This window comes from Oncorhynchus gorbuscha, unplaced genomic scaffold (genome assembly GCF_021184085.1).
Source record: "Oncorhynchus gorbuscha isolate QuinsamMale2020 ecotype Even-year unplaced genomic scaffold, OgorEven_v1.0 Un_scaffold_723, whole genome shotgun sequence".
Classification (NCBI taxonomy): domain Eukaryota; kingdom Metazoa; phylum Chordata; class Actinopteri; order Salmoniformes; family Salmonidae; genus Oncorhynchus; species Oncorhynchus gorbuscha.
Window position 1 is genome coordinate 17,421 of NW_025745530.1, and position 25,523 is coordinate 42,943.

The window sequence follows — 25,523 nt, forward strand, 5'->3', positions numbered from 1 at the left end:
CACCCCATCACATTCTTTGTACATTGCAACATTTGATTTATTTCTAAACTCTAGAGCAGGGCTCTCCAACCCTGTTCCTGGACAGCTACACTTCTGTAGGTTTTCACTCCAACACTAATCTAGCGAACATGAATCTAATAATTTAGCTGCGTGAGTCGCTAAATCATGTTGGTTTACAACTGGGGTTGGAGCTCAAACCTACAGGAGGGTAGGTCTCCAGGAACACGTTTGGAGAGCTCTGTTTAAGGAGGCTACATATGCAAATAAGATGACTGGTCATTGGTCAGAATAATTAGATCAGATTGTGATGTCATGCTTTTTCCCCCTTTGTTTATTTGAGTAAATACTTGAACACTTATTTTTCTAAACTACATTGTTGGTTAAAGGCTCGTAAGCAATTCACTGTAAGGTCGACACCTGTTGGATTCGGTGCATGTGACAAATAACATTTGATTTGCTGTGGGCCAAAAAACACCCCCACCTGAACAGGCTGAAATTTCCATCACTTTTTCACTAAAAAGGGCATTATCATAATTTCAGTGTCATTTCAACCTGAGTGTGGAAATATAAGTTTGTAAGATGGGTGAAGACGATTATAGGAACAAGTACTCTTCTGAAACTATCATTACAGATATTAGTGGTAAGCAAATGTGTGTTTACACAATGTTTTCAGCTCAGTAGGTAATAATGTTAACCTGTTCTGTTTCCACTTCATGGCAGATATGGACTATTCAACAACTACAAACCTCAGAAAATAATGGGGACAGTATTTTGTATTTTCTTGTCATTACCAGACAATGAATTGACAGATTTACAGAGCAACTTTAGAGGGGTGAAGCCACACAATATACATGCCCAGTTGTTTTGGTATTCATCTCTCATTCACACAAAAACAGTCTCTCTCACACACACACACACACACACACACACACACACACACACACACACACACACACACACACACACACTTTAAAACACACACACACACACCCTTTAAAAAGTCTCTCTCTCTCACACACACCCTTTAAAACTCTCTCTCTCTCTCTCTCACACACACACACACACACACACACACACAGTTGACTCCCCATTCGTGGTCAATTACTCTAAAAAATGTTTTAAATTAATTATCCACATAACACATTCAAAAGAAGAAAACATTGACAGAGTCCTGAATCATCATGTTACATACAAGACAGCAAGTGGGGACACTTCAGGCTGAGCAGCGACACCGACTCTGGCATGTATGTGTTCTGGGGTCAGCGGCCGTAAGCGCAAGGCTGGGGTCAGCGGCCGTAAGCGCAGGGCTGGGGTCAGCGGCCGTAAGCGCAGGGCTGGGGTCAGCGGCCGTAAGCGCAGGGCTGGGGTCAGCGGCCGTAAGCGCAGGGCTGGGGTCAGCGGCCGTAAGCGCAGGGCTGGGGTCAGCGGCCGTAAGCGCAGGGCTGGGGTCAGCGGCCGTAAGCGCAGGGCTGGGGTCAGCGGCCGTAAGCGCAGGGCTGGGGTCAGCGGCCGTAAGCGCAGGGCTGGGGTCAGCGGCCGTAACGGCAGGGGTCAGCGGCCGTAACGGCAGGGGTCAGCGGCCGGCAGGGCAGGGGTCAGCGGCCGGCAGGGCAGGGGTCAGCGGCCGGCAGGGCAGGGGTCAGCGGCCGTAACGGCAGGGCTGGGGTCAGCTGCCGTTTGACCAGGGTCCATAGGGAACAGTGTGCCATTTGGTAGATCAGACTAGAAGGCACTACTAAATATACAGTACACACACAACTACATAGACTTTCCTCTCTTCATCACAAGTCTCTCAATGTTCTCTTTCATCAGTCACACTTGGGTTTCTCTTCCTTTCCTCTCCTCTCTTTCTGCCTCAAAGTGGGAGAAGATTTAACACAGTCCATTCCAGATATTCCACTCCAGACATTATTATGGGCCATCCTCCCCTCAGCAGCCTCCACTGACAGAGGGAAGGGGGTTATTTTTGTGTTCTCCTTAGCTGGTGAAGGAGAGGAGGTGTCTTGGTTAAAGTCTGTTTCTGCAGTTTGATCTGGTCTGATCCGGTTTGGGTCAGGTGGAAACTCATTTCATGGAGGGCCTAGTGTCCGCTGGTTTTTCCTTTCAGTTAATAATAATATAATATATGCCATTTAGCAGACGCTTTTATCCAAAGCGACTTAGTCATGTGTGCATACATTCTACGTATGGGTGGTCCTGGGAATCGAACCCACTACCCTGGCGTTACAAGCGCCATGCTCTACCAACTGAGCTACAGTTAAGACCTAGACAACCAGGTGAGGGGAGTTCTTTACTAATTACTGACCTTAATTCATCAATCAAGTACAAGGGAGTGAAAACCCACAGACACTCGGCCGTCGGTGGAATGAGTTTGTCCCGTTGTGGACTGGGGGGGTAAAGCCGGTCCCAGGACGGGCGAGCAGGCAATGCTTCACTAAAGGATGTGTATAGAGTACAAGTAGTAGGACTAGACTGGTTTGGGCTGGCTGGGTTCAGTCTGACCCGGTTCGGGTCGTGTTTGAACCATTTAGAGCTGGTTAGGACAGGGGTTCCCAAACGTTTTTGTTCCGTGACCCCATTTTGTCATTAAAAAAAAGGTGATGAAATCAACAGCCAATGTTTGGTTCTTAAACTGGGACTATAACCGACTATTACAAATCAGTTCAGTACATTTGACAGTGTTTCAATATGAAGGATTGTTTGAAGTGACAAATGCATCAGAAAGGTATTGAGAAGTTCAGAAGATCATCAGCCAATCATTTAGTTTGATCTGCTGAGTAGAAATGAACACCAGTGATTGTTGTTTTTCCTCCAGTCTGATTTTAGTGCCTGGTCTTGTCCACTCTGTTCTGAGGCTTCTGGGCTTTGAGGAGGGAAACCGGTGATTAAACCATTCAAAAGATAGGAGGAAAGAAAACCAAAACCGCTCTCACTATGACAACGGCATCTAGCAGCTACCGGAGGTTACTGACTTAACCCCAGTTCTATGAACCAAACGCAATTTTAAAAAAAAGTTATTTCAGAGTTTCTCGAGTTTGAGAAACTCTGGGTTAGGATCAGTTTTGGGACAGCTGGGTCTGGTTTGAACTAGTTTGATCTGGTTACTGTGCTGCCTGGGCCGTGTCCCCGGCCTGCTCTCCCTCTGCCTGGCTTTTCATCGCCTCAAACACCGCAATCTCCTTGGCCTCCTTCTTCTGGTTCCTTGCCTCAAACTGCAGCCTGGAGAGAGACAATCAAACCAACTTCGTTTGTGTAGTGCATTTGGTACAATGTAACAATACAATAATACCAAATAAGGAGGGAGAGAGGTGGGGAGAGGGGTGGGGAGAGAGGTGGGGAGGAGGTGGTGGGGAGAGGGGGGTGGGTGGGGAGAGGGAAAAATAACCAAACGAGTGAGAAAAGATGAGGGACAAGGAGAGACAAAGGTAGACAGTGATAGATGGGTGAGAGAGGCCCTTACCGGTTCTTGATAATTCTCTGTACGATGTCATCGGTGGTCAAACCGTTACCACTGTTTACTGTACGGAAGATACCTCTCTTCTTAGGCTCCTGGGACACACACACACACACACACACACGATAACATGCAATCACACAAAAAAAGACACACACACGAATACTGCAAAACACACATAAACAAACAGACACACAGTCAGTACTCACAGCATAAGGGTCTGCAGTGTCCCTGTCAGGAAACACCTCTGTCTTCCCATGACACACCAGGTCCACCTACAAGTGTGACATCATAGATCATGAGTATAGTCAATAGGATCAATTATATAACCTACATGATTTATCATAAATATCTATGGTATAACAGGAAGTGGAGGGGGGGAGGGAGGGAGGGGGAGAGGGGGCGAGAGAGCGAGAGCGAAACGGAGAGCGAGAGCAAGAGGAGGAGAGGGCGACATCTGTAGTATGTCTGCTATACAGTAACAGCCTGACATTACTACAGCACCCCAGTCTGGATCAATGCCCAGTCCCATACACACAGGAGAAAGGTCAGTTTACACACACACACACACACACACACACACACACACACACACACACACACACACACACACACACACACACACACACACACACACACACACACACACACACACACACACACACACACACACACACACACACACACACCAGGTCATTGTACATGTTTCTCCCTAAGAGAGGCTATGCATGTTAGGAAAGGTCTCTTCTCCCAGTCAAACAATATCACTGTTTCAATGTGTGTGTCTTCGTGTGTGTGTATGTGTCTTCGTGTGTGTGTGTGTGTCTTCGTGTGAGTGTGTCTTCGTGTGAGTGTGTGTGTGTGTCCGTGTGAGTGTACGTGTGTGTCCGTGTGAGTGTACGTGTGTCTTCGTGTGTGTCTTCGTGTGAGTGTGCGTGTGTGTCTTCGTGTGAGTGTGTGTGTGTCTTCGTGTGAGTGTGCGTGTGTGTCTTTGTGTGAGTGTGCGTGTGTGTCTTTGTGTGAGTGTGCGTGTGTGTCTTCGTGTGTGTGTGTGTGTGTCTTCGTGTGTGTGTGTGTGTGTCTTCGTGTGTGTGTGTGTCTTCGTGTGTGTCTTCGTGTGTGTGTGTGTGTGTGTCTTCGTGTGTGTGTGTGTCTTCGTGTGTGTGCGTGTCTTCGTGTGTGTGCGTGTCTTCGTGTGTGTGCGTGTCTTCGTGTGTGTGCGTGTCTTCGTGTGTGTGCGTGTCTTCGTGTGTGTGCGTGTCTTCGTGTGTGTGCGTGTCTTCGTGTGTGTGCGTGTCTTCGTGTGTGTGCGTGTCTTCGTGTGTGTGCGTGTCTTCGTGTGTGTGTGTGTCTTCGTGTGTGTGTGTGTGTCTTCGTGTGTCTTCGTCTGAGTGTGTGTGTGTGTCTTCGTCTGAGTGTGTGTGTGTGAGTGTGTGTCTTCGTGTGAGTGTGTGTGTCTTCGTGTGAGTGTGTGTCTTCGTGTGTGTGTGAGTGTGTGTCTTCGTGTGTGTGTGTGTGTGTGAGTGTGTGTCTTCGTGTGTGTGTGTGTGTGCCTCACCTTGAAGTGGTCCAGCAGATCTTTACCCACAGCGTAGGGAGCCCCAATCACCACCTCTGATACATACTGGAGGAGGAGAGGGAGAGATAATTAACCAAAAATAAATGAGTGAGTTGAGTGTTGTGTAATGGTTGTATTTAGGTCGAGGGTGACTATCAATAGTCATTGAGTAATAGCTCTGTCACAGGACAGGGAGACAGTTTCAGGCTTTGTGTTAACTCTGAATGGTTATGGAATTGCGTAATCTGGTGTGTGCGTGTGTGTGTGTGTAGACACCCTTTGTGTGGTTTGAGTAAGAGTGCCGTTTAGAATTGGGATTATGGATTAGGATTTCATAAAACACATTCTCAAGACACGTCAACACACATTAAAACATGTAAGATACACAAGCAGACTGTTTGATCACTGGGAGGGCAGAGGGTCTTCTGTAGCTGGTCTGATAAGAGATGAATGGAGGAGAGAGCCTACCGTCCTTCAGTGTGTGTGTGTGTGTGTGTGTGTGTGTGTGTGTGTGTGTGTGTGTGTGTGTGTGTGTGTGTGTGTGTGTGTGTGTGTAAGGAGAACATTTCTCTCTAGGCAGAGCAGACTGTTTGATCACTGGGAGGGCAGAGGGTCTTCTGTAGCTGGTCTGATAAGAGATGAATGGAGGAGAGAGCCTACCGTCCTTCAGTGTGTGTGTGTGTGTGTGTGTGTGTGTGTGTGTGTGTGTGTGTGTGTGTGTGTGTGTGTGTGTGTGTGTGTGTGTGTGTGTGTGTGTGTGTGTGTGTGTGTGTAAGGAGAATCGCATCTCTGCATGTCTGGCAGACATATCAGTGTGGATGACGGATCACCACCTCAAGCTGAACCTCGGCAAGACGGAGCTGCTCTTCCTCCCGGGGAAGGACTGCCCGTTCCATGATCTCGCCATCACGGTTGACAACTCCACTGTGTCCTCCTCCCAGAGCGCCAAGAACCTTGGTGTGATCCTGGACAACACCCTGTCGTTCTCAACTAACATCAAGGCGGTGGCCCGTTCCTGTAGGTTCATGCTCTACAACATCCGCAGAGTACGACCCTGCCTCACACAGGAAGCGGCGCAGGTCCTAATCCAGGCACTTGTCATCTCCCGTCTGGATTACTGCAACTCGCTGTTGGCTGGGCTCCCTGCCTGTGCCATTAAACCCCTTCAACTCATCCAGAACGCCGCAGCCCGTCTGGTGTTCAACCTTCCCAAGTTCTCTCACGTCACCCCGCTCCTCCGTTCTCTCCACTGGCTTCCAGTTGAAGTCGCATCCGCTACAAGACCATGGTGCTTGCCTACGGAGCTGTGAGGGGAACGGCACCTCAGTACCTCCAGGCTCTGATCAGGCCCTACACCCAAACAAGGGCACTGCGTTCATCCACCTCTGGCCTGCTCGCCTCCCTACCACTGAGGAAGTACAGCTCCCGCTCAGCCCAGTCAAAACTGTTCGCTGCCCTGGCCCCCCAATGGTGGAACAAACTCCCTCACGACGCCAGGACAGCGGAGTCAATCACCACCTTCCGGAGACACCTGAAACCCCACCTCTTTAAGGAATACCTAGGATAGGTTAAGTAATCCCTCTCACCCCACCCCCCCTAAGTTTTAGATGCACTATTGTTAAGTGACTGTCCCACTGGATGTCATAAGGTGAATGCACCAATTTGTAAGTCGCTCTGGATAAGAGCGTCTGCTAAATGACTTAAATGTAAATGTAAATGAGAACATTTCTCTCTAGGCAGAGCAGACTGTTTGATCACTGGGAGGGCAGAGGGTCTTCTGTAGCTGGTCTGATAAGAGATGAATGGAGGAGAGAGCCTACCGTCCTTCAGTGTGTGTGTGTGTGTGTGTAAGGAGAACATTTCTCTCTAGGCAGAGCAGACTGTTTGATCACTGGGAGGGCAGAGGGTCTTCTGTAGCTGGTCTGATAAGAGATGAATGGAGGAGAGAGCCTACCGTCCTTCAGTGTGTGTGTGTGTGTGTGTGTGTGTGTGTGTGTGTGTGTGTGTGTGTGTGTGTGTGTGTGTGTGTGTGTGTGTGTGTGTAAGGAGAACATTTCTCTCTAGGCAGAGCAGACGGTTTGATCACTGGGAGGGCAGAGGGTCTTCTGTAGCTGGTCTGATAAGAGATGAATGGAGGAGAGAGCCTACCGTCCTTCAGTGTGTGTGTGTGTGTGTGTGTGTGTGTGTGTGTGTGTGTGTGTGTGTGTGTGTGTGTGTGTGTGTGTGTGTGTGTGTGTGTAAGGAGAACATTTCTCTCTAGGCAGAGCAGACGGTTTGATCACTGGGAGGGCAGAGGATCTTCTGTAGCTGGTCTGATAAGAGATGAATGGAGGAGAGAGCCTACCGTCCTTCAGTGTGTGTGTGTGTGTGTGTAAGGAGAACATTTCTCTCTAGGCAGAGCAGACAGCTTTACCTGTCTGACTATTGGGCCCATGGGGTTACAAAGAAGCTGTGTGTGTCTATGTTGGTGTTGGTGTTGGTGTGTTGGTGTGTGTGTGTTGGTGTGTGTGTCTATGTTGGTGTTGGTGTGTTGGTGTGTGTGTGTTGGTGTTGGTGTATGCGTCTATGTTGGTGTGTGTGTGTTGGTGTTGCTGTGTCTGTCTATGTTGGTGTGTGTGTGTTTGTGTGTGTGTGTAAGGAGAACATTTCTCTCTAGGCAGAGCAGACAGCTTTACCTGTCTGACTATTGGGCCCATGGGGTTACAAAGAAGCTGTGTGTGTCTATGTTGGTGTTGGTGTTGGTGTGTTGGTGTGTGTGTGTTGGTGTGTGTGTCTATGTTGGTGTTGGTGTGTTGGTGTGTGTGTGTTGGTGTTGGTGTATGCGTCTATGTTGGTGTGTGTGTGTTGGTGTTGCTGTGTCTGTCTATGTTGGTGTGTGTGTGTTTGTGTGTTGGTGTGTCTGTTGGTGTGTCTGTTGGTGTGTCTGTCGTTGTGTTTCTGTGCTGGTGTGTGTCTGCGCGTGTGTTGGTGTGTGTTTGTGTTGGTTTGTGTCTATGAGTGTGTGTCGCGGTGTGTGTTGGTGGACGCCTGTGTGTCGGTGGGTGTCAGTGTGTCGGGGTGTGTGTTGGTGGGCGCCTGTGTGTCGGTGGGAGCGGGGGAGGGGGAGATGGGGGGAGGGAGGGAGAGGGTGGGCGTCGCTGTATGCTTAATGTGTGTATGTTCTCACCCTGCAGGCCAGGACACTCAGGGTTCTCTCGTGGATGTTCATGATTGGATAGTTCTTCCCTTTGTAGCGATTCACTTCCTGGTTGACAGAAAAACAACAACCAATGACAGGATATTTACTAGCTTTCGACCAATGACAGGATATTTACTAGCTTTCGACCAATGTCAGGATATTTGACTATTTCTCGACCAATGGCATGAGGCTTTATTGCATTGTGAAACAGGGGTATTTGTCCCATTTTGGTGTCTGTGAAAGCATGGGCAGCGGCATCGAGGGCATTTCCATTTCCAACCGTCTTCTTCTACTACTTATATGAGTCGGTAAACAATGTGAGCCCAGTTGACTACTTCGAAATGGTGAAAGTCCTCAATGCCCATGCTTTTGGCCACTACTGTTGTCTATCGAAGTCTATGGGAGGTTACAAAGAAGTAGTTTAATATTGCCTCTAGACACTGATCTTAGGTCAGTTTTGTCATCCCCACTAATGGTGAAGGTTAAGATTTGGCCCTTTTTTAAATGTATTTTTTTTAATCTGTTTTTGGTTAAAACCCGCTGACTTTTTTTTCCCCCATGAAGATCGAGTTGAGCAAAGTCTCCTCCTGCTAGGATTGATCCTTCAACATTCCATCACAACCGACCTTGGAACAGCGTCTGAAAGGAATAGGACGACCCCCACAGTCGAGGACCAATGACAGAGTATTTATACTGGCTCTCGACCAATGGCAGCGTGATTCATTGGAATGGAGTTGGGGAACACGAGCAGTGAGGCCCTCTGTAGCTTTTAGACATGTCAGTCCTTCATATAATGTCGTCAACTGGATCCACATGTTTCTCTGTAACAGTGTGTGTGTCTGCGCGTACCACGGGCCTGTGTGGTTGTGTCTGCGTGTACCACGGGCCTGTGTGTGTGTCTGTGTCTGTGCGTACCACGGGCCTGTGTGTGTGTCTGTGTCTGTGCGTACCACGGGCCTGTGTGTGAGAGAGCGGGACAGTGAAACACAGTCAGCACCCCCCCATCATGTGGTCCTTCTGTAGCTCAGTTGGTAGAGCATGGCGCTTGTAACGCCAGGGTAGTGGGTTCGATCCCCGGGACCACCCATACGTAGAATGTATGCACACATGACTGTAAGTCGCTTTGGATAAAAGCGTCTGCTAAATGGCATATATTATATTATATATTATTATTATTATATTATGTCTACAAGGTTAGAAAACCACATTCACATAGATTCTGATGGGGTCAGTGTTTCAAATCAAAGTTTAGTCACCTGCACCGAATACAACAGGTGAAATGTTTACTTACAGGCCCCTAACCAACAGTGCAACCTTTAAGTAAAAAGTAGGTACTAGGTGAACAATAGATAGGTAAGGAAATAAACACACAGTGAATAGTAGCGGTAGAGGGGCCACGCGCGGTAGAGGGGCCACGCGCGGTAGAGGGGCCACGCGCGGTAGAGGGGCCACGCGCGGTAGAGGGGCTATATACAGTAGCGAGGCTATATACAGTAGCGAGGCTATATACAGGCACCGGTTAGTCGGGCTGTTTGAGGTAGTATGTACATGTAGGTATGGTTAAAGTGACTATGCATATATGATAAACAGAGTAGCAGCAGTGTAAAAGAGGGGTTGGGGGGGGACACAATGTATATAGTCCGGGAGCCATTTGATTACCTGAGGAGTCTTATGGCTTGGGGGTTAAAACTGTTGAGAAGCCTTTTGGTCCTAGACTTGCCATGCGGTAGTAGAGAGAACAGTCTATGACTGGGGTGTTTGACCATTTTTAGGGCATTCTTCTGGCACTGCCTGGTGTAGAGGTCCTGGATGGCAGGCAGCTTAGCCCCAGTGATGTACTGGGTTGTTTGCACTACCCTCTGTAGTGCCTTGCGGTCGGAGGCCCAGCAGTTGCCATACCAGTCGGTGATGCAACCAGTCAGGATGCTCTCAATGATGCAGCTGTAGAACCTTTTGAGGATCTGAGGACCCATGCCAAATCTTTTTAGTTTCCTGAGGGGGAAAAGGTTTTGTCGTGCCCTCTTCACGACTGTCTTGGTGTGTTTGGACCATGTTCGTTTGTTGGTGATGTGGACACCAAGGAACTTGGACACCAAGGAACCTGCTCCACTACAGCCCCGTCGATGAGAATGGGGGCGTGCTTGTTCCTCCCTTTCCTGTAGTCCACAATCATCTCCTTTGTCTTGATCACGTTGAGGGATAGGTTGTTGTCCTGGCACCACCCGGGCCACATCTCTGACCTCCTCCCTATAGGCTGTCTCGTCGTTGTTGATGATCAGGCCGACCACTGTTGTGTCATCTGCAAACTTAATGATGGTGTTGGGAGTCGTACCTGGCCACGCAGTAGTGGGTGAACAGGGAGTACAGGAGGGGACTGAGCACGCACCCTTGAGGGGCTCCAGCGTTGAGGATCAGTGTGGCAGTTGTGTTGAGCGTAGGTAGCAGCACCTGGGATCGACCTGTCTGGAAGTCCAGGATCCAGTTGCAGTGGGAGGTGTTTAGTCCCAGGGTCCTTCGCTTAGTGATGAGCTTTGAGGGCACTATGGTGTTGAACGCTGAGCTGTATTCAATGAACAGCATTCTCACATAGGTGTTCCTTTTGTCCAGGTGGGAAAGGGCAGTGTGGAGATCTGTGGATCTGTTTTGGTGGTATGCAAATTGGAGTGGGTCTAGGGTTTCTGGGATAATGGTGTTTATGTGAGCCATTACCAGCCTTTCAATGCACTTCATGGCTACGGAGGTAAGTGCTACAGGTCTGTAGTCATTTAGGCAGGTTGCCTTAGTGTTCTTTGGCACAGGGGCTATGGTGGTCTGCTTGAAACATGTTGGTATTACAGACTCAATCAGGGACATGTTTTAAAATGTCAGTGAAGACACCTGCCAGTTGGTTAGCACATGCCCGGAGCACATAATCAGTCTGGCCTGGCGCCTTTGTGAATGTTGAGTTGTTTAAAGGTCTTACTCACGTCGGCTATGGAGAGCGTGATCACACAGTCATCCGGAACAGCTGATGCTCTCATGCATAACTCAGTGTTGCTTGCCTCGAAGCGAGCGTAGAAGTGATTTAGCTCGTCTGGTAGGCTCGTGTCACTGGGCAGCTCGCGGTTGTGCTTCCCTTTGTAGTCTGTAATAGTTTGCAAGCCCCGCCACGTAAGACGCGCGTCGGAGCTGGTGTAGTACGATTCAATATTAGCCCTGTATTGGCGCTTGGCCTGTTTGATGGTTCGTCGGAGGGCATAGCAAGATTTCTTATAAATTCTGGGTTAGAGTCCGCATCTTGAAAGCGGCAACTCTACCCTTTGGCTCAGTGCAAATGTTGACTGAATCTGATGGGGTCAGCGTTTTCTGAACGTGTGTGTGTTTGTTTGTGTGTGTGTACATACCTGGTCAAAGTGCAGTCCCACGATGACGTAAGGCCTCTCAGCCTGTTTGTAGACAGTCTCCAGGAAGTCAACATGACCAATGTCTGACGGGGAGGTGTGGTCAAGGTAATAACACATAGAGAGAGAGAGACAACCACCCTTTGTCTCTCTCACAGACAACCACCCTTGGTCTCTCTCACAGACAGACAACCACCCTTGGTCTCTCTCACAGACAGACAACCACCCTTGGTCTCTCTCACAGACAGACAACCACCCTTGGTCTCTCTCACAGACAGACAACCACCCTTTGTCTCTCTCACAGACAGACAACCACCCTTCGTCTCTCTCACAGATACACAACCACCATGTGTCTCTCTCACAGACACACAACCACCATGTGTCTCTCTCACAGACACACAACCACCATGTGTCTCTCTCACAGACACACAACCACCATGTGTCTCTCTCACAGACACACAACCACCATGTGTCTCTCTCACAGACACACAACCCCCATGTGTCTCTCTCACAGACACACAACCCCCATGTCTGTCTCTCAGACACACAACCACCCTTTGTCTCTCTCACAGACACACAACCACCCTTTGTCTCTCTCACAGACACACAACCACCATGTGTCTCTCTCACAGACAGACAACCACCATGTGTCTCTCTCACAGACACACAACCACCATGTGTCTCTCTCACAGACACACAACCACCCTTTGTCTCTCTCACAGACACACAACCACCATGTGTCTGTCTCTCTCACAGACACACAACCACCATGTGTCTGTCTCTCTCACAGACACACAACCACCATGTGTCTGTCTCTCTCACAGACACACAACCACCATGTGTCTGTCTCTCTCACAGACACACAACCACCCTTTCTCGGCCTCTCTCACAGACACACAACCACCATGTGTCTGTCTCTCTCACAGACACACAACCACCATGTGTCTCTCTCACAGACACAGCGGTACATAAGGATACGGAAGAGGTCGAAGGCCCCGGCTACGTAGATGATGGTGTCCCCAGGTTGGGCCTCCTGTCCTGAGGCAAACTGGATGATCTTCTGGGAAGTCTGGAGGAACTGGGACACTCCTGTCCATGGACTGTGGCCCTTAGGACCCTGGGGAGACGAAACACTATTATAGTCATAACCTCTAACCCTCATCTAAACCTAACACAAACCTAATATAAACCTATCCCAACTCCTGTCCATAGACAGTGGCCCTTAGGACCCTGGGGAGAACATGGAGGGGAGGAGAGAGGGGAAGGTCCCGTTCTAAACCCTAACCTCAGAAACCCAGCCATCTCATACTAGTTGGAAAGCCTGAGGAAGTGACACCTCAGAAACCCAGCCATCTCATACTAGTTGGAAAGCCTGAGGAAGTGACACCTCAGAAACCCAGCCATCTCATACTAGTTGGAAAGCCTGAGGAAGTGACACCTCAGAAAGCAGGCTCACGTGGATGTTCCAAAGAGACGTTTTGTTAAAAAATACAAAATAACGTAGCTTTCTGAACATTACATCTGAATACACTACGGTACTATTTTCACTGAGATGTGCAGCACACCATGGTTGTCCTGAGCAGGGGAATTGCGCCCCCTTGTGTTCAGAATAATCCACAACCACAGAGTGTTGTCATCTCCACTTCCTCTCCAGAATATATTTGAATAGTAATATTTACCTTCCCAAAGTTGTCCGTGTGCTGTTGGTAGTCTGAGTTGTCCTGTAAACCGACAGAGGAAGAAAGAGTTTTGCTTGAGGTCAGTCCTGTGTGATTTCTGCCATTACAACAGTGTAAGCCACAGGAGGTTGGTGACACCTTAATTGGGGAGGATGGGCTGGAGCAGAATGAATGGAATGTGTTTGATACCCTTCCCTCCGTTCCAACCTTTAGTATGAACCGTCCTCCCTCACCAGCCTCCCTGCTGTAAGCACACACACTACGGTACTGTAGGGTCAGTGTGCACTCTGTGTGTGGTACTCACGATGTTACTGTGGTGGGTTTTAGTCATGAGCAGCATGCGGCCCACCAGGTCTGTGGTGGAGACCCCCTGGGTGCGTCTACACTCCCGGTACCGGCCCTCTCTCTTCACCTCCGCATACGTGTCCTTCCCGTCCACCGTCAGGGTGATGTCATCTAAGGTACACAAGGACAACGTTGGAGTTAGTTTTCTGACATCAGCCCAGCATGATAGAATCCCACCTCTGACACTGTTCTGCCACTCTACCACTGCAGCCTGGAATGTACATTCTCAACTGTCTAAATAAACACAGAAATATGGAAGGAGGATGAGTCCCTGTTCTCCTTTAAAAAAGTAACAAATCGATCCGTCAGGGGTCCCCCTCCCCCTACATCCCACTCCCCTTACCTCCCTCCCTCCCTTTACCTTCCCTCCCCTTACCCCCGCTCCCTCCCCTTACCTCCGCCGCTCGCTCGCTCCCTCCCTCCCCTTAGCTTCCCTCCCTCCCCTTACCCCCCGCTCCCTCCCTCCCCTTCCCTCCCGCTCCCTTCCCTCCCGCTCCTTCCCTCCCCTTACCTCCCGCTCCCTCCCCTTACCTCCCGCTCCCCTCCCTCCCACTCCCTCCCTCCCTCACCTTCCGCTCCCTTACCTTCCCTCCCTCTCCTCCCCTTACCTCCCCCCCTCCCCTTACCTCCCGCTCCCTCCCTCCCTTACCTCCCCCCCGCTCCCCTCCCCTTACCTCCCCCGCTCCCCTCACGCTTCCTTCCCTTACCCCCCCCTCCCTCCCCTTACCTTCCGCTCCCCTCACGCTCCCTTCCCTTACCTCCCCTTACCTCCCCCGCTCCCCTCACGCTTCCTTCCCTACCCCCCCCCTCCCTCCCCTTACCTTCCGCTCCCCTCACGCTTCCTTCCCTTACCTCCCTCCCCTTACCTCCCGCTCCCTCCCCTTACCTCCCTCCGCTCCCTCCCCTTACCTCCCTCCCTTACCTCCCTCCCCTTACCTCCCTCCCCTTACCTCCCTCCCCTTAACTCCCTCCGCTCCCTCCCCTTACCTCCCTCCGCTCCCTCCCCTTACCTCCCTCCGCTCCCTCCCCTTACCTCCCGCTCCCTCCCCTTACCTCCCTCCACTCCATCCGCTCCCTCCCTTACCCCCCCGCTCCCTTCCCTTACCTTCCGCTCCCCTCACGCTTCCTCCCCTTACCTCCCACTCCCTCCCCTTACCTCCCTCCGCTCCCTCCCCTTACCTCCCTCCCCTACCTCCCTCCCCTTACCTCCCTCCGCTCCCTCCCCTTACCTCCCGCTCCCTCCCCTTACCTCCCTCCGCTCCCTCCCCTTACCTCCCTCCGCTCCCTCCCCTTACCTCCCGCTCCCTCCCCTTACCTCCCTCCGCTCCCTCCCCTTACCTCCCTCCGCTCCCTCCCCTTACCTCCCTCCCCTTACCTCCCTCCCCTTACCTCCCTCCGCTCCCTCCCCTTACCTCCCGCTCCCTCCCCTTACCTCCCTCCGCTCCCTCCCCTTACCTCCCTCCGCTCCCTCCCCTTACCTCCCGCTCCCTCCCCTTACCTCCCGCTCCCTCCCCTTACCTCCCTCCCGCTCCCCTCCCCTTACCTCCCTCCGCTCCCTCCCCTTACCTCCCTCCCCTTACCTCCCTCCCCTTACCTCCCTCCGCTCCCTCCCCTTACCTCCCCTCCCCTTACCTCCCTCCGCTCCCCTCCCCTTACCTCCCCTCCCCTTACCTCCCTCCCCTTACCTCCCTCCGCTCCCCCCCCTTACCTCCCCGCTCCCTCCATCCGCTCCCTCCCCTTACCTCCCTCCGCTCCCTCCCCTTACCTCCCTCCGCTCCCTCCCCTTACCTCCCTCCCCTTACCTCCCTCCCCTTACCTCCCTCCGCTCCCTTCCCTTACCTCCCTCCGCTCCCTCCCCTTACACCCCCGCTCCCTTCCCTTACACCCCCGCTCCCTTCCCTTACCTCCCGCTCCCTCCCCCTTCCCGCTCCCTCCCCCTTACCTCCCCCCCCCTCCCCTCCCCTTACCTCCCGCTCGCTCCCTCCCCTTACCTCCCGCTCGCTCCCTCCCCTTACCTCCCGCTCGCTCCCTCCCCTTACCTCCCGCTCGCTCCCTCCCTTACCTCCCGCTCGCTCCCTCCCCTTACCTCCCGCCGCTCCCTCCCCTTACCTCCCGCTCGCTCCCTCCCCTTACCTCCCCTCGCTCCCTCCCCTTACCTCCCGCTCCTCCCTCCCCTTACCTCCCGCCGCTCCCTCCCCTTACCTCCCCTCGCTCCCCTCCCCTTACCTCCCGCTCCTCCCTCCCCTTACCTCCCGCTCGCTCCCTCCCCTTACCTCCCGCCGCTCCCTCCCCTTACCTCCCGCTCGCTCCCTCCCCTTACCTCCCGCTCGCTCCCTCCCCTTACCTCCCGCTCGCTCCCTCCCCTTACCTCCCGCTCGCTCCCTCCCCTTACCTCCCGCTCGCTCCCTCCCCTTACCTCCCGCTCGCTCCCTCCCCTTACCTCCCGCTCGCTCCCTCCCCTTACCTCCGTGGACGCAGAAGTCACTGTTGTATTTGTCCAGTGTGTCCAGTGTGGTGACGTAGGGAGCACCCTCTACTATCTCATCCACCCACTTGATAGCCCGCACCATCTTATACCTACAACACCATACCACAACTTTATTGTCCATTGACATACCAAAACTTTATTGTCCATTGACATGAAAATGAAATGCGGTGATTTTCTTACCTCTCTGCCTGGGTGAAGACAGGAGGACCCTTGTGCTTCGAAATCTCTTCTGGAGGGAGAGAAGGGAAGTGACTGTATATTACTGGTGTAGTGGAGGGAGAGAAGGGAAGTGACTGTGTATTACTGTGGTGTAGTGGAGGGAGAGAAGGGAAGTGACTGTGTATTACTGTGGTGTAGTGGAGGGAGAGAAGGGAAGTGACTGTGTATTACTGTGGTGTAGTGGAGGGAGAGAAGGGAAATGACTGTGTATTACTGTGGTGTAGTGGAGGGAGAGAAGGGAAGTGACTGTGTATTACTGTGGTGTAGTGGAGGGAGAGAAGGGAAGTGACTGTATATTACTGTGGTGTAGTGGAGGGAGAGAAGGGAAGTGACTGTGTATTACTGTGGTGTAGTGGAGGGAGAGAAGGGAAGTGACTGTGTATTACTGTGGTGTAGTGGAGGGAGAGAAGGGAAGTGACTGTATAGTACTGTGGTGTAGTGGAGGGAGAGAAGGGAAGTGACTGTGTATTACTGTGGTGTAGTGGAGGGAGAGAAGGGAAGTGACTGTGTATTACTGTGGTGTAGTGGAGGGAGAGAAGGGAAGTGACTGTGTATTACTGTGGTGTAGTGGAGGGAGAGAAGGGAAGTGACTGTGTATTACTGTGGTGTAGTGGAGGGAGAGAAGGGAAGTGACTGTGTATTACTGTGGTGTAGTGGAGGGAGAGAAGGGAAGGGAAGTGACTGTGTATTACTGTGGTGTAGTGGAGGGAGAGAAGGGAAGTGACTGTATATTACTGTGGTGTAGTGGAGGGAGAGAAGGGAAGTGACTGTGTATTACTGTGGTGTAGTGGAGGGAGAGAAGGGAAGTGACTGTGTATTACTGTGGTGTAGTGGAGGGAGAGAAGGGAAGTGACTGTGTATTACTGTGGTGTAGTGGAGGGAGAGAAGGGAAGTGACTGTGTATTACTGTGGTGTAGTGGAGGGAGAGGGAAGTGACTGTGTATTACTGTGGTGTAGTGGAGGGAGAGAAGGGAAGTGACTGTGTATTACTGTGGTGTAGTGGAGGGAGAGAAGGGAAGTGACTGTGTATTACTGTGGTGTAGTGGAGGGAGAGAAGGGAAGTGACTGTGTATTACTGTGGTGTAGTGGAGGGAGAGAAGGGAAGTGACTGTGTATTACTGTGGTGTAGTGGAGGGAGAGAAGGGAAGTGACTGTGTATTACTGTGGTGTAGTGGAGGGAGAGAAGGGAAGTGACTGTATATTACTGTGGTGTAGTGGAGGGAGAGAAGGGAAGTGACTGTGTATTACTGTGGTGTAGTGGAGGGGAACAGAGAGACAAGTGAAGAAACAGAGGCTGAGATACTTATGATTAATGTGCGTGTCTCTGTGTGCGTGTCTCTGTGTGTGTGTCTCTGTGTGTGTGTGTCTGTGTGTGTGTGTCTGTGTGTGTGCCCGTGTGTTCACCATCTGTATGTACTCCAACGATGAGGTAATCTCCCATGGCCTTAGCCTGTCTCAGCTGGTTGGAGTGGCCGTAGTGCACCATGTCATAACTACAGGACAGGGAGAGAGAACATGATGTCATTAACGTGGGACAGACAGTGTGTGTATAACTGAGCTGGTCTAAGGGAGGGGCTAGTGTTTTAATGAGAAGCTGCTCTGTACTTGATAGTTGGCATCTGTATCCAGTGGTGGTGGTCGGCCTGCCTCCCTCCCTCCCTCCCTCCCTCCCTCCCTCCCTCACTCACTCACTCACTCACTCACTCACTCACTCACTCACTACCCTCCCTCACTCCCTCACTTCCCTCCCTCACTTCCCTCCCTCACTTCCCTCCCTCACTACCCTCCCTCACTTCCCTCACTCCCTCCCTCACTCCCCTCCCTCACTCACTACCCTCACTCACTACCCTCACTCACTACCCTCCCTCACTACCCTCCCTCCCTCACTTCCCTCCCTCCCTCACTTCCCTCCCTCCCTCACTTCCCTCCCTCCCTCACTCCCTCATGGAATAGATATGGAGGAACCGCTCTCCTTCCACACAACAGACCCATCACCCCACACAGCAGACCCATCACCCCACACAGCAGACCCATCACCCCACACAGCAGACCCATCACCCCACACAGCAGACCCATCACCCCACACAGCAGACCCATCACCCCACACAGCAGACCCATCACCCCACACAGCAGACCCATCACCCCACACAGCAGACCCATCACCCCACACAGCAGACCCATCACCCCACACAGCAGACCCATCACCCCACACAGCAGACCCATCACCCCACACAGCAGACCCATCACCCCACACAGCAGACCCATCACCCCACACAGCAGACCCATCACCCCACACAGCAGACCCATCACCCCACACAGCAGACCCATCACCCCACACAGCAGACCCATCACCCCACACAACCCTACATTCTGCTCCGTCCTCCTTCTGTCCTTCCGTCACAGGATTACCAGCCATGGTGGGATTTACACTAAACACAACAAGTTACGTTTCTCAAGTTAGGATTCAGGCCGAGGAAAGTACAATGTGTGGATTTGGCAGTATGTGTGTCATCCTCTCTGTAATGTGTGTGGAAGTACTGATTCCTCTCTGGCAGTATGTGTGTCATCTCTCTCTGTAATGTGTGTGTGGAAGTACTGATTCCTCTCTGGCAGTATGTGTGTCATCCTCTCTGTAATGTGTGTGTGGAAGTACTGATTCCTCTCTGGCAGTATGTGTGTCATCCTCTCTCTGTAATGTGTGTGTGGAAGTACTGATTCCTCTCTGGCAGTATGTGTGTCATCCTCTCTCTGTAATGTGTGTGTGGAAGTACTGATTCCTCTCTGGCAGTATGTGTGTCATCCTCTCTCTGTAATGTGTGTGTGGAAGTACTGATTCCTCTCTGGCAGTATGTGTGTCATCCTCTCTCTGTAATGTGTGTGTGGAAGTACTGATTCCTCTCTGGCAGTATGTGTGTCATCCTCTCTCTGTAATGTGTGTGTGGAAGTACTGATTCCTCTCTGGCAGTATGTGTGTCATCCTCTCTCTGTAATGTGTGTGTGGAAGTACTGATTCCTCTCTGGCAGTATGTGTGTCATCCTCTCTGTAATGTGTGTGTGGAAGTACTGATTCCTCTCTGGCAGTATGTGTGTCATCCTCTCTCTGTAATGTGTGTGTGGAAGTACTGATTCCTCTCTGGCAGTATGTGTGTCATCCTCTCTCTGTAATGTGTGTGTGGAAGTACTGATTCCTCTCTGGCAGTATGTGTGTCATCCTCTCTCTGTAATGTGTGTGTGGAAGTACTGATTCCTCTCTGGCAGTATGTGTGTCATCCTCTCTGTAATGTGTGTGTGGAAGTACTGATTCCTCTCTGGCAGTATGTGTGTCATCCTCTCTCTGTAATGTGTGTGTGGAAGTACTGATTCCTCTCTGGCAGTATGTGTGTCATCCTCTCTCTGTAATGTGTGTGTGGAAGTACTGATTCCTCTCTGGCAGTATGTGTGTCATCCTCTCTCTGTAATGTGTGTGTGGAAGTACTGATTCCTCTCTGGCAGTATGTGTGTCATCCTCTCTCTGTAATGTGTGTGTGGAAGTACTGATTCCTCTCTGGCAGTATGTGTGTCATCCTCTCTCTGTAATGTGTGTGTGGAAGTACTGATTCCTCTCTGTAATTAACACCAGGATTACCGTGGGAATTATCCCTGAGGTGTAACCAAGACGACAGTATCCCAGGCTAAGACCAGGAGACAGGCAGATCAACTGGGGACTCCCAACAACTCTCCTTTATACTGCCACTATTGTACAGAGAGCCTGCCTCTGATAGGTCTGTCCTATCCACATAACTTGCTGGGTTTTTGGCCAAACAGCCACTCCCTCTAATTCATTCCACTATGTAAAGAAATCCTTCTGAGTGCACTCTGTAGGCTGTAGGAAATAGGGTGCCATTTGGGACATACTCCGCTGTAAACAGAGTGCTTCTGTTTTATTTTGATGTACTCTTATCACTCATCTCTCGCTCTCTCCCACTTTCTTTCCCTCTCCCTGCTCCCCTTAAAAGACCCCTCTGCTACACCCTAAAATAACCCTCTGCTACACCCTAAAAGACCCCCCTGCTATAAACACTGCTCTCACACAGACACAGATACTCTGTCCTCGTGGTACCCAGACAAAAGCTAGTTTGTGATAGCTTGTTTTGACATGGCAGTCCAGAATAGTGGATATAAATAACTAACCAACGGTCTGTCTGTTTACATAGTGATTAAGTATTAATTAACTAACCTGCTACCCCCCAAAAGACCCCCCTGCTACCCCCCAAAAGACCCTCCTGCTACCCCCCAAAAGACCCTCCTGCTACCCCCAAAAGACCCTCCTGCTACCCCCAAAAGACCCTCCTGCTGCTCCCTAAAAGACCCTCCTGCTACTCCCTAGAAAACCCTCCTGCTACTCCCTAAAAGACCCTCCTGCTACCCCCTGAAAGACCCCCTGATACCCCTAAAAGACCCCAACAAGACCCCTCTGCCACCCCCATGGTGTATCTGTCACTGGACGACATGTTCACCATGTTGGTTAGCTATTAATACTTAATCACTGTGTAAACAGACAGACGGTTGGTTAGTTATTTATATCCACTATTCTGGACTGCCATGTCAAAACAAGCTATCACAAACTAGCTTTCTGTCTGGGTACCACGAGGGCAGAGTATCTGTGTCTGTGTGAGAGCAGTGTTTATAGCTATGCCACCACCAGTCACAAGGTGAGAACGGGGAGGTGGGAGTCAGTCGGCTCTCGCCTCAAGTAAACTCAGCAAGACCACGTCAGCGACCCAAATGGTACTCTGTACCCTACATGATGCACTACATTTAACCAGAGCCTTATGGGCCCTGGGCAAAAGTAGTGCCCTATAAAGGGAATAGGGTTACGTTTGGGACACTACCCCATAAAAGGCTATTTAGTATTAAGAGTAAGTGCACGATAGGACTCTGATCAAAAGAGGTGCCCTTGGTCAAAAGAAGTGCACAACATAGGCTGCCATTTTGGACACATCCCATGATGAGCACAATGCAGGCTGTAGGTACTAGGTGGTGTGGATGGACGGGAGTGAGAGACTAGCCCTGTTTGAGTACTCTCAAAATGCATCCTTCCTTCCTCCTCCCCCTTCTTCTTCTTTGAAAGAGCCTAATCACTGATCTGGTGTCTGTTAATAGGTGAAAGCTAAGTAGTAGAATCCTTTACTTTCCCCTATCCAGTCGTGTTGAATCAGTGATAGTAAGCCAGGGTGGTATTTCCTATTGATTTAGTGAACACCATATGGGTTTGAAACAAAACAAGCACATTTCTTTATGGGACAAGTTGAGTTAATGAATATAACCCATGTAAAGTATTTGGACCAAGCCAGAGCAAGGGCATCAGAGCGTGTTATTGGCCTTGGCTAATAACTTACTCTCCTGACTCCTCTCTAATCCACAGGGAGACAAAGGTTACTGCAGGTCATTCTCCACCTGGCAGACAGCAGAATCGATCACAGAGCTTCTACCTCATCCTTATCAAGGGAGGAAGAAGGTGCCCCTAGAGTAGACGCTGATCTTTCAGTCATTTTTGCATTTCCCCTTTAATGATTAAGGTTAGGATTGTGGAGATGATCCTAGATCTGTAGCTAGGGGAAACGTCACCCAGGAAGGAGCCTTATCAGGCATTCATGTATTTTACAAACTTGAATAAAGGCCTATTAGCTACTGATCAAATGTTATTTGTCACATGCACCGAATATAACAGGTGTTGACTAAAGCCAAGCTACTGCTGAAAGTAAACAACTCTTATGGTCAACTGATAAGGGTGGACTTTGTACTTCCTTGCCAACTGGGTTGGGTAGCTAGCTATGTCACTCTGCACATTGTCCTCTGACAACAAATCAAGCGTTGCAACATACAGTAGTGCTGCCATGACAGCCTTAGTCCCACTTGGCTCGTCATCATGTTTACAGTTAGTAATATATAGTTGGGTAATAACAGTAAAATACAGTTATTATAAACGTAATAAGAGGTATTAGTTTGGGCTAGTCTGTATACCTTTCTATAGCATGAAATTGATATCAAGTAGCTAAAACAGCGACTTTCAGATCAATCAACAAATGAACGACCGTTCTTCCGGCCTACCAACCGTTGCCAGCCAACTACTGTCCAGGTCAGCTGTATAGGAGAAAGGCTGTAGTCATACACATAGCTAGAACTGATATGGTCTATGGTTGTAGACAACTAGACTGGTGCCAGTCTGTTTCTGCTCCTCAAGGAATTGTCAAGCACAAACCGATTTGGGACCAGTCTAATTGTTAGCTAGCAGCAAGTCAGCAACTGCACTGTACCAAGTTATTTCCAATATTTAAAAAAATACAAATTGTAAGATTTATTTAACTAGGCAAGTCAGTTAAGAACAAATTCTTATTTACAATGACGGCCTTTTTATTTAATTTTTATATTTCACCAGGTGGCCAGTTGAGAACAAATTCTCATTTACAACTGCGACCTGGCCAAGATAAAGCCAAGCAGTGTGACACAAACAACACAGAGTTACACATGGAGTAAACAAACATACAGTAGAAAACAAAAGTCTATATACAATGTGAGCAAATGAGATAAGATGAGGTAAGGCAATAAGTAGGCGAAACAATTACAATACAGCAATTAAACACTGGAGAGACAGATGTGCAGAAGATGAATGTGCAAGTAGAGATACTGGGGTGCAAAGGAGAACCGGGGAACAGTGGGTTAACTGCCTTGTTCAGAGGCAGAACGACAGATGTTTACCTTGTCAACTCAGGGATTTTCGATCCAACAACCTTACCACTGGGCTACCTGCCTCCCCAATATCCATACATCACAGTGACAGCCAAGGTTACGTAACATCCCACCTAAACCGCATTTAGCAAACCATGTGCACAGAGACTTAAGTCTAGCTGAGATCATTCCGTTCCTACCGGTCGACACCGGCGGGCTGTGATCACATTCACTCTCTCTGAAAGGCAGCAACTGAAACAGTATAACTAGCTAGCAGGTACTGTAGTTATCTGACTTTAGGGGTATTTGTGATTGAAATCACAAAACAATCACATTAGTAGCCACTTTTGTTTGACCAGGCAGCAACACTCAAGTTCATGTTTACAAAGTAGCAAAAATACCTAGTTAGCGGAATGTAACGATGTGCGGTTATCTAGCTTAGTGGTTATAATCAAGTTGATCAACCAAAATGTATCATTATTAGTAAAGCTACGTTAACAGTTAGTCACTAGCCTAGCTACTTAAATTACTGAGGTTACTATACGCACAACAGACTACCAAACATGATATTATAAATCCTTTTCGCAGATAGGCAACGTTGTACATGTAGCTAATAGAAGTCGCTACCCGGACAGGAGGCGAAGCTACACGACACGACTTACCAGCCATCACACCACACCCGGACAGGAGGCGAAGCTACACGACTTACCAGCCATCACACCACACCCGGACAGGAGGCGAAGCTACACGACTTACCAGCCATCACACCACACCCGGACAGGAGGCGAAGCTACACGACTTACCAGCCATCACACCACACCCGGACAGGAGGCGAAGCTACACGACTTACCAGCCATCACACCACACCCGGACAGGAGGCGAAGCTACACGACTTACCAGCCATCACACCACACCCGGACAGGAGGCGAAGCTACACGACTTACCAGCCATCACACCACACCCGGACAGGAGGCGAAGCTACACGACTTACCAGCCATCACACCACACCCGGACAGAGCGCTTCCTCTTCTCTGGGCTGCAAGCCAAGTCTCCCTGCTTAGCGCCGCTCTCTATGCCCTGCTCACTCGATGTGTGGTGACCGTTCTTGATCATGTTGATAAAATAATATTAAAACTCTGAGCTAAAACCACAAAATAATAAAATAATGCCGTTAAAATGACGGGTTGGGTGATCCCATCCCCCGGTTTAACGTAAGAATGAACCCGCCGGTAGGACAACGCCTCCTTTGGAGTGAAATTCGCGTCACGGTCGAACCATGACTACTCCGAGGTAGCGGCCATGCTGCTGGCTGCGTAAAAACTCACATCACGTGATTACGCAAACCCGCACAACGTAGATTTAGGGTGTGTTCGTGAATTCAATCTCGAGTGCCGGGGTGCGCTCAGGGCGTTAAACCCAGAGCGTTTCGCGGAGTAGGGTTTATTGATTGATCTGAGCGTTTTATTAACCTCACAACGACAGTCAAGCGCTCAAGTTAACCGGCTAGCTACTTCCAGGCACAAATAAGAGAACCCATCGCTCTGAACACTTTACTCTTTACTCACTTTACTGCTTATTTCATTTTATCCAGGTGGTTGGTGATTGTAACTGTGCTGCTGGCCACAATTGAATTAAAACATTTTGCCGACGTTTACTGACACCAGCCATTTTCAACAGGTGTTGAGCTTTAGTAAATTCATCAGTTATTCTGCGCTCTGGCACTCAGACGAGAGTGCTCTGAGATCGGAGTAGATAGCCAGAGCAAATTTACAACGCATCCTATACATTTCCGATAAATCTACGCGATTAGCGTGTAAACAAAGTACCAGAACACATTCCTGTCAACCAATGTTTTTGAGAGAGAAAACAATACAGCATGCAAAGTTTGAATAGATTCAATGGAACTTTAAATTATAGTAACAGTACACAAACAGTCAAGGGGTGGACAATGTATACTTCACAGTTGCCCAAAGGCCGGCAAATGGCGATATTGAGTCGTTTTATCATATCCAATCAAACGTAATTGTGCCAATACAACAGGTGTAGACAACAGTGAAATGCTTATATCCCCGCTATACACTCATATCCCCATGGACCGGTTCGTAGATAAAACATTCTCCATTCAGGCTGCGAAGTTGTAGATTTCCTCCATATAAAGGGGAAGTTGACCTAAAATCCAAACATTGAAATTAGTTAGGTGAAATGTGCATTCTCCCTCCCTGTTGCTGCAGTCGGCCACCTGAAATAATATAAAATAAGCACAATTGTTTTAGGTGTTAAGTACACATTTCCTGACTTAAAACCAATAGCAATAGTATTTTTAATTAAAATAGCTCATTTGGCCAGACCCTTTAAATAAAAGTAATATGTCCACAATTTATGGATTTCTTAATTGCTCTTTGACTGACAATGGAGCCGCACAAAGACACATCACATGACTCATTTTAGCAGCTCTCCAGTTCTACACTGTAGGGAGAGAGAGGAGGACTCCACTTAACTAGTTTCAATGTATGG

At 49.8% G+C, this 25,523-nt stretch overlaps 1 protein-coding gene across 3 annotated transcripts; it reads right to left on the reverse strand.

The window, feature by feature from the left end:
* Nucleotides 1–2,833: 2,833 nt before the first annotated feature.
* On the reverse strand, nt 2,834–24,319 carry LOC124019157 (ethanolamine-phosphate cytidylyltransferase-like). 3 transcript variants are annotated; one of them, XM_046334548.1, is made up of 13 exons: nt 24,001–24,319; nt 17,706–17,794; nt 16,263–16,308; nt 16,059–16,171; nt 13,554–13,705; nt 13,250–13,291; nt 12,549–12,687; nt 11,574–11,656; nt 8,179–8,256; nt 5,013–5,078; nt 3,664–3,729; nt 3,461–3,549; nt 2,834–3,219 (listed from the first exon to the last, which is right to left on the reverse strand). In XM_046334548.1, the coding sequence occupies exons 1-13, from the start codon at nt 24,120–24,122 to the stop codon at nt 3,102–3,104; spliced, it is 1,203 nt and encodes a 400-aa protein (XP_046190504.1). In that variant the 5' UTR covers nt 24,123–24,319; the 3' UTR covers nt 2,834–3,101. The 3 variants fall into 3 exon arrangements, with proteins under 3 accessions (XP_046190504.1, XP_046190503.1, XP_046190505.1); XM_046334547.1 differs by having other exon boundaries at nt 16,263–16,311; nt 24,001–24,317; XM_046334549.1 differs by lacking the exon at nt 24,001–24,319 and adding an exon at nt 23,672–23,992 and having other exon boundaries at nt 16,263–16,311.
* Nucleotides 24,320–25,523: the final 1,204 nt, after the last annotated feature.

Coding starts and splice junctions, on each gene's coding strand:
- LOC124019157 (XM_046334547.1), bottom strand. CDS start 24,122: ATGATCAAGAACGGTCACCACACATCGAGTGAGCAGGGCATAGAGAGC. Junction 5,079..8,178: donor TGAGTGTCCTGGCCTGCAGG/GTGAGAACATAC, acceptor CTCCTCCTCCAG/TATGTATCAGAGGTGGTGAT. Junction 3,220..3,460: donor CAGAGAATTATCAAGAACCG/GTAAGGGCCTCT, acceptor GTCTCTCTCCAG/GCTGCAGTTTGAGGCAAGGA.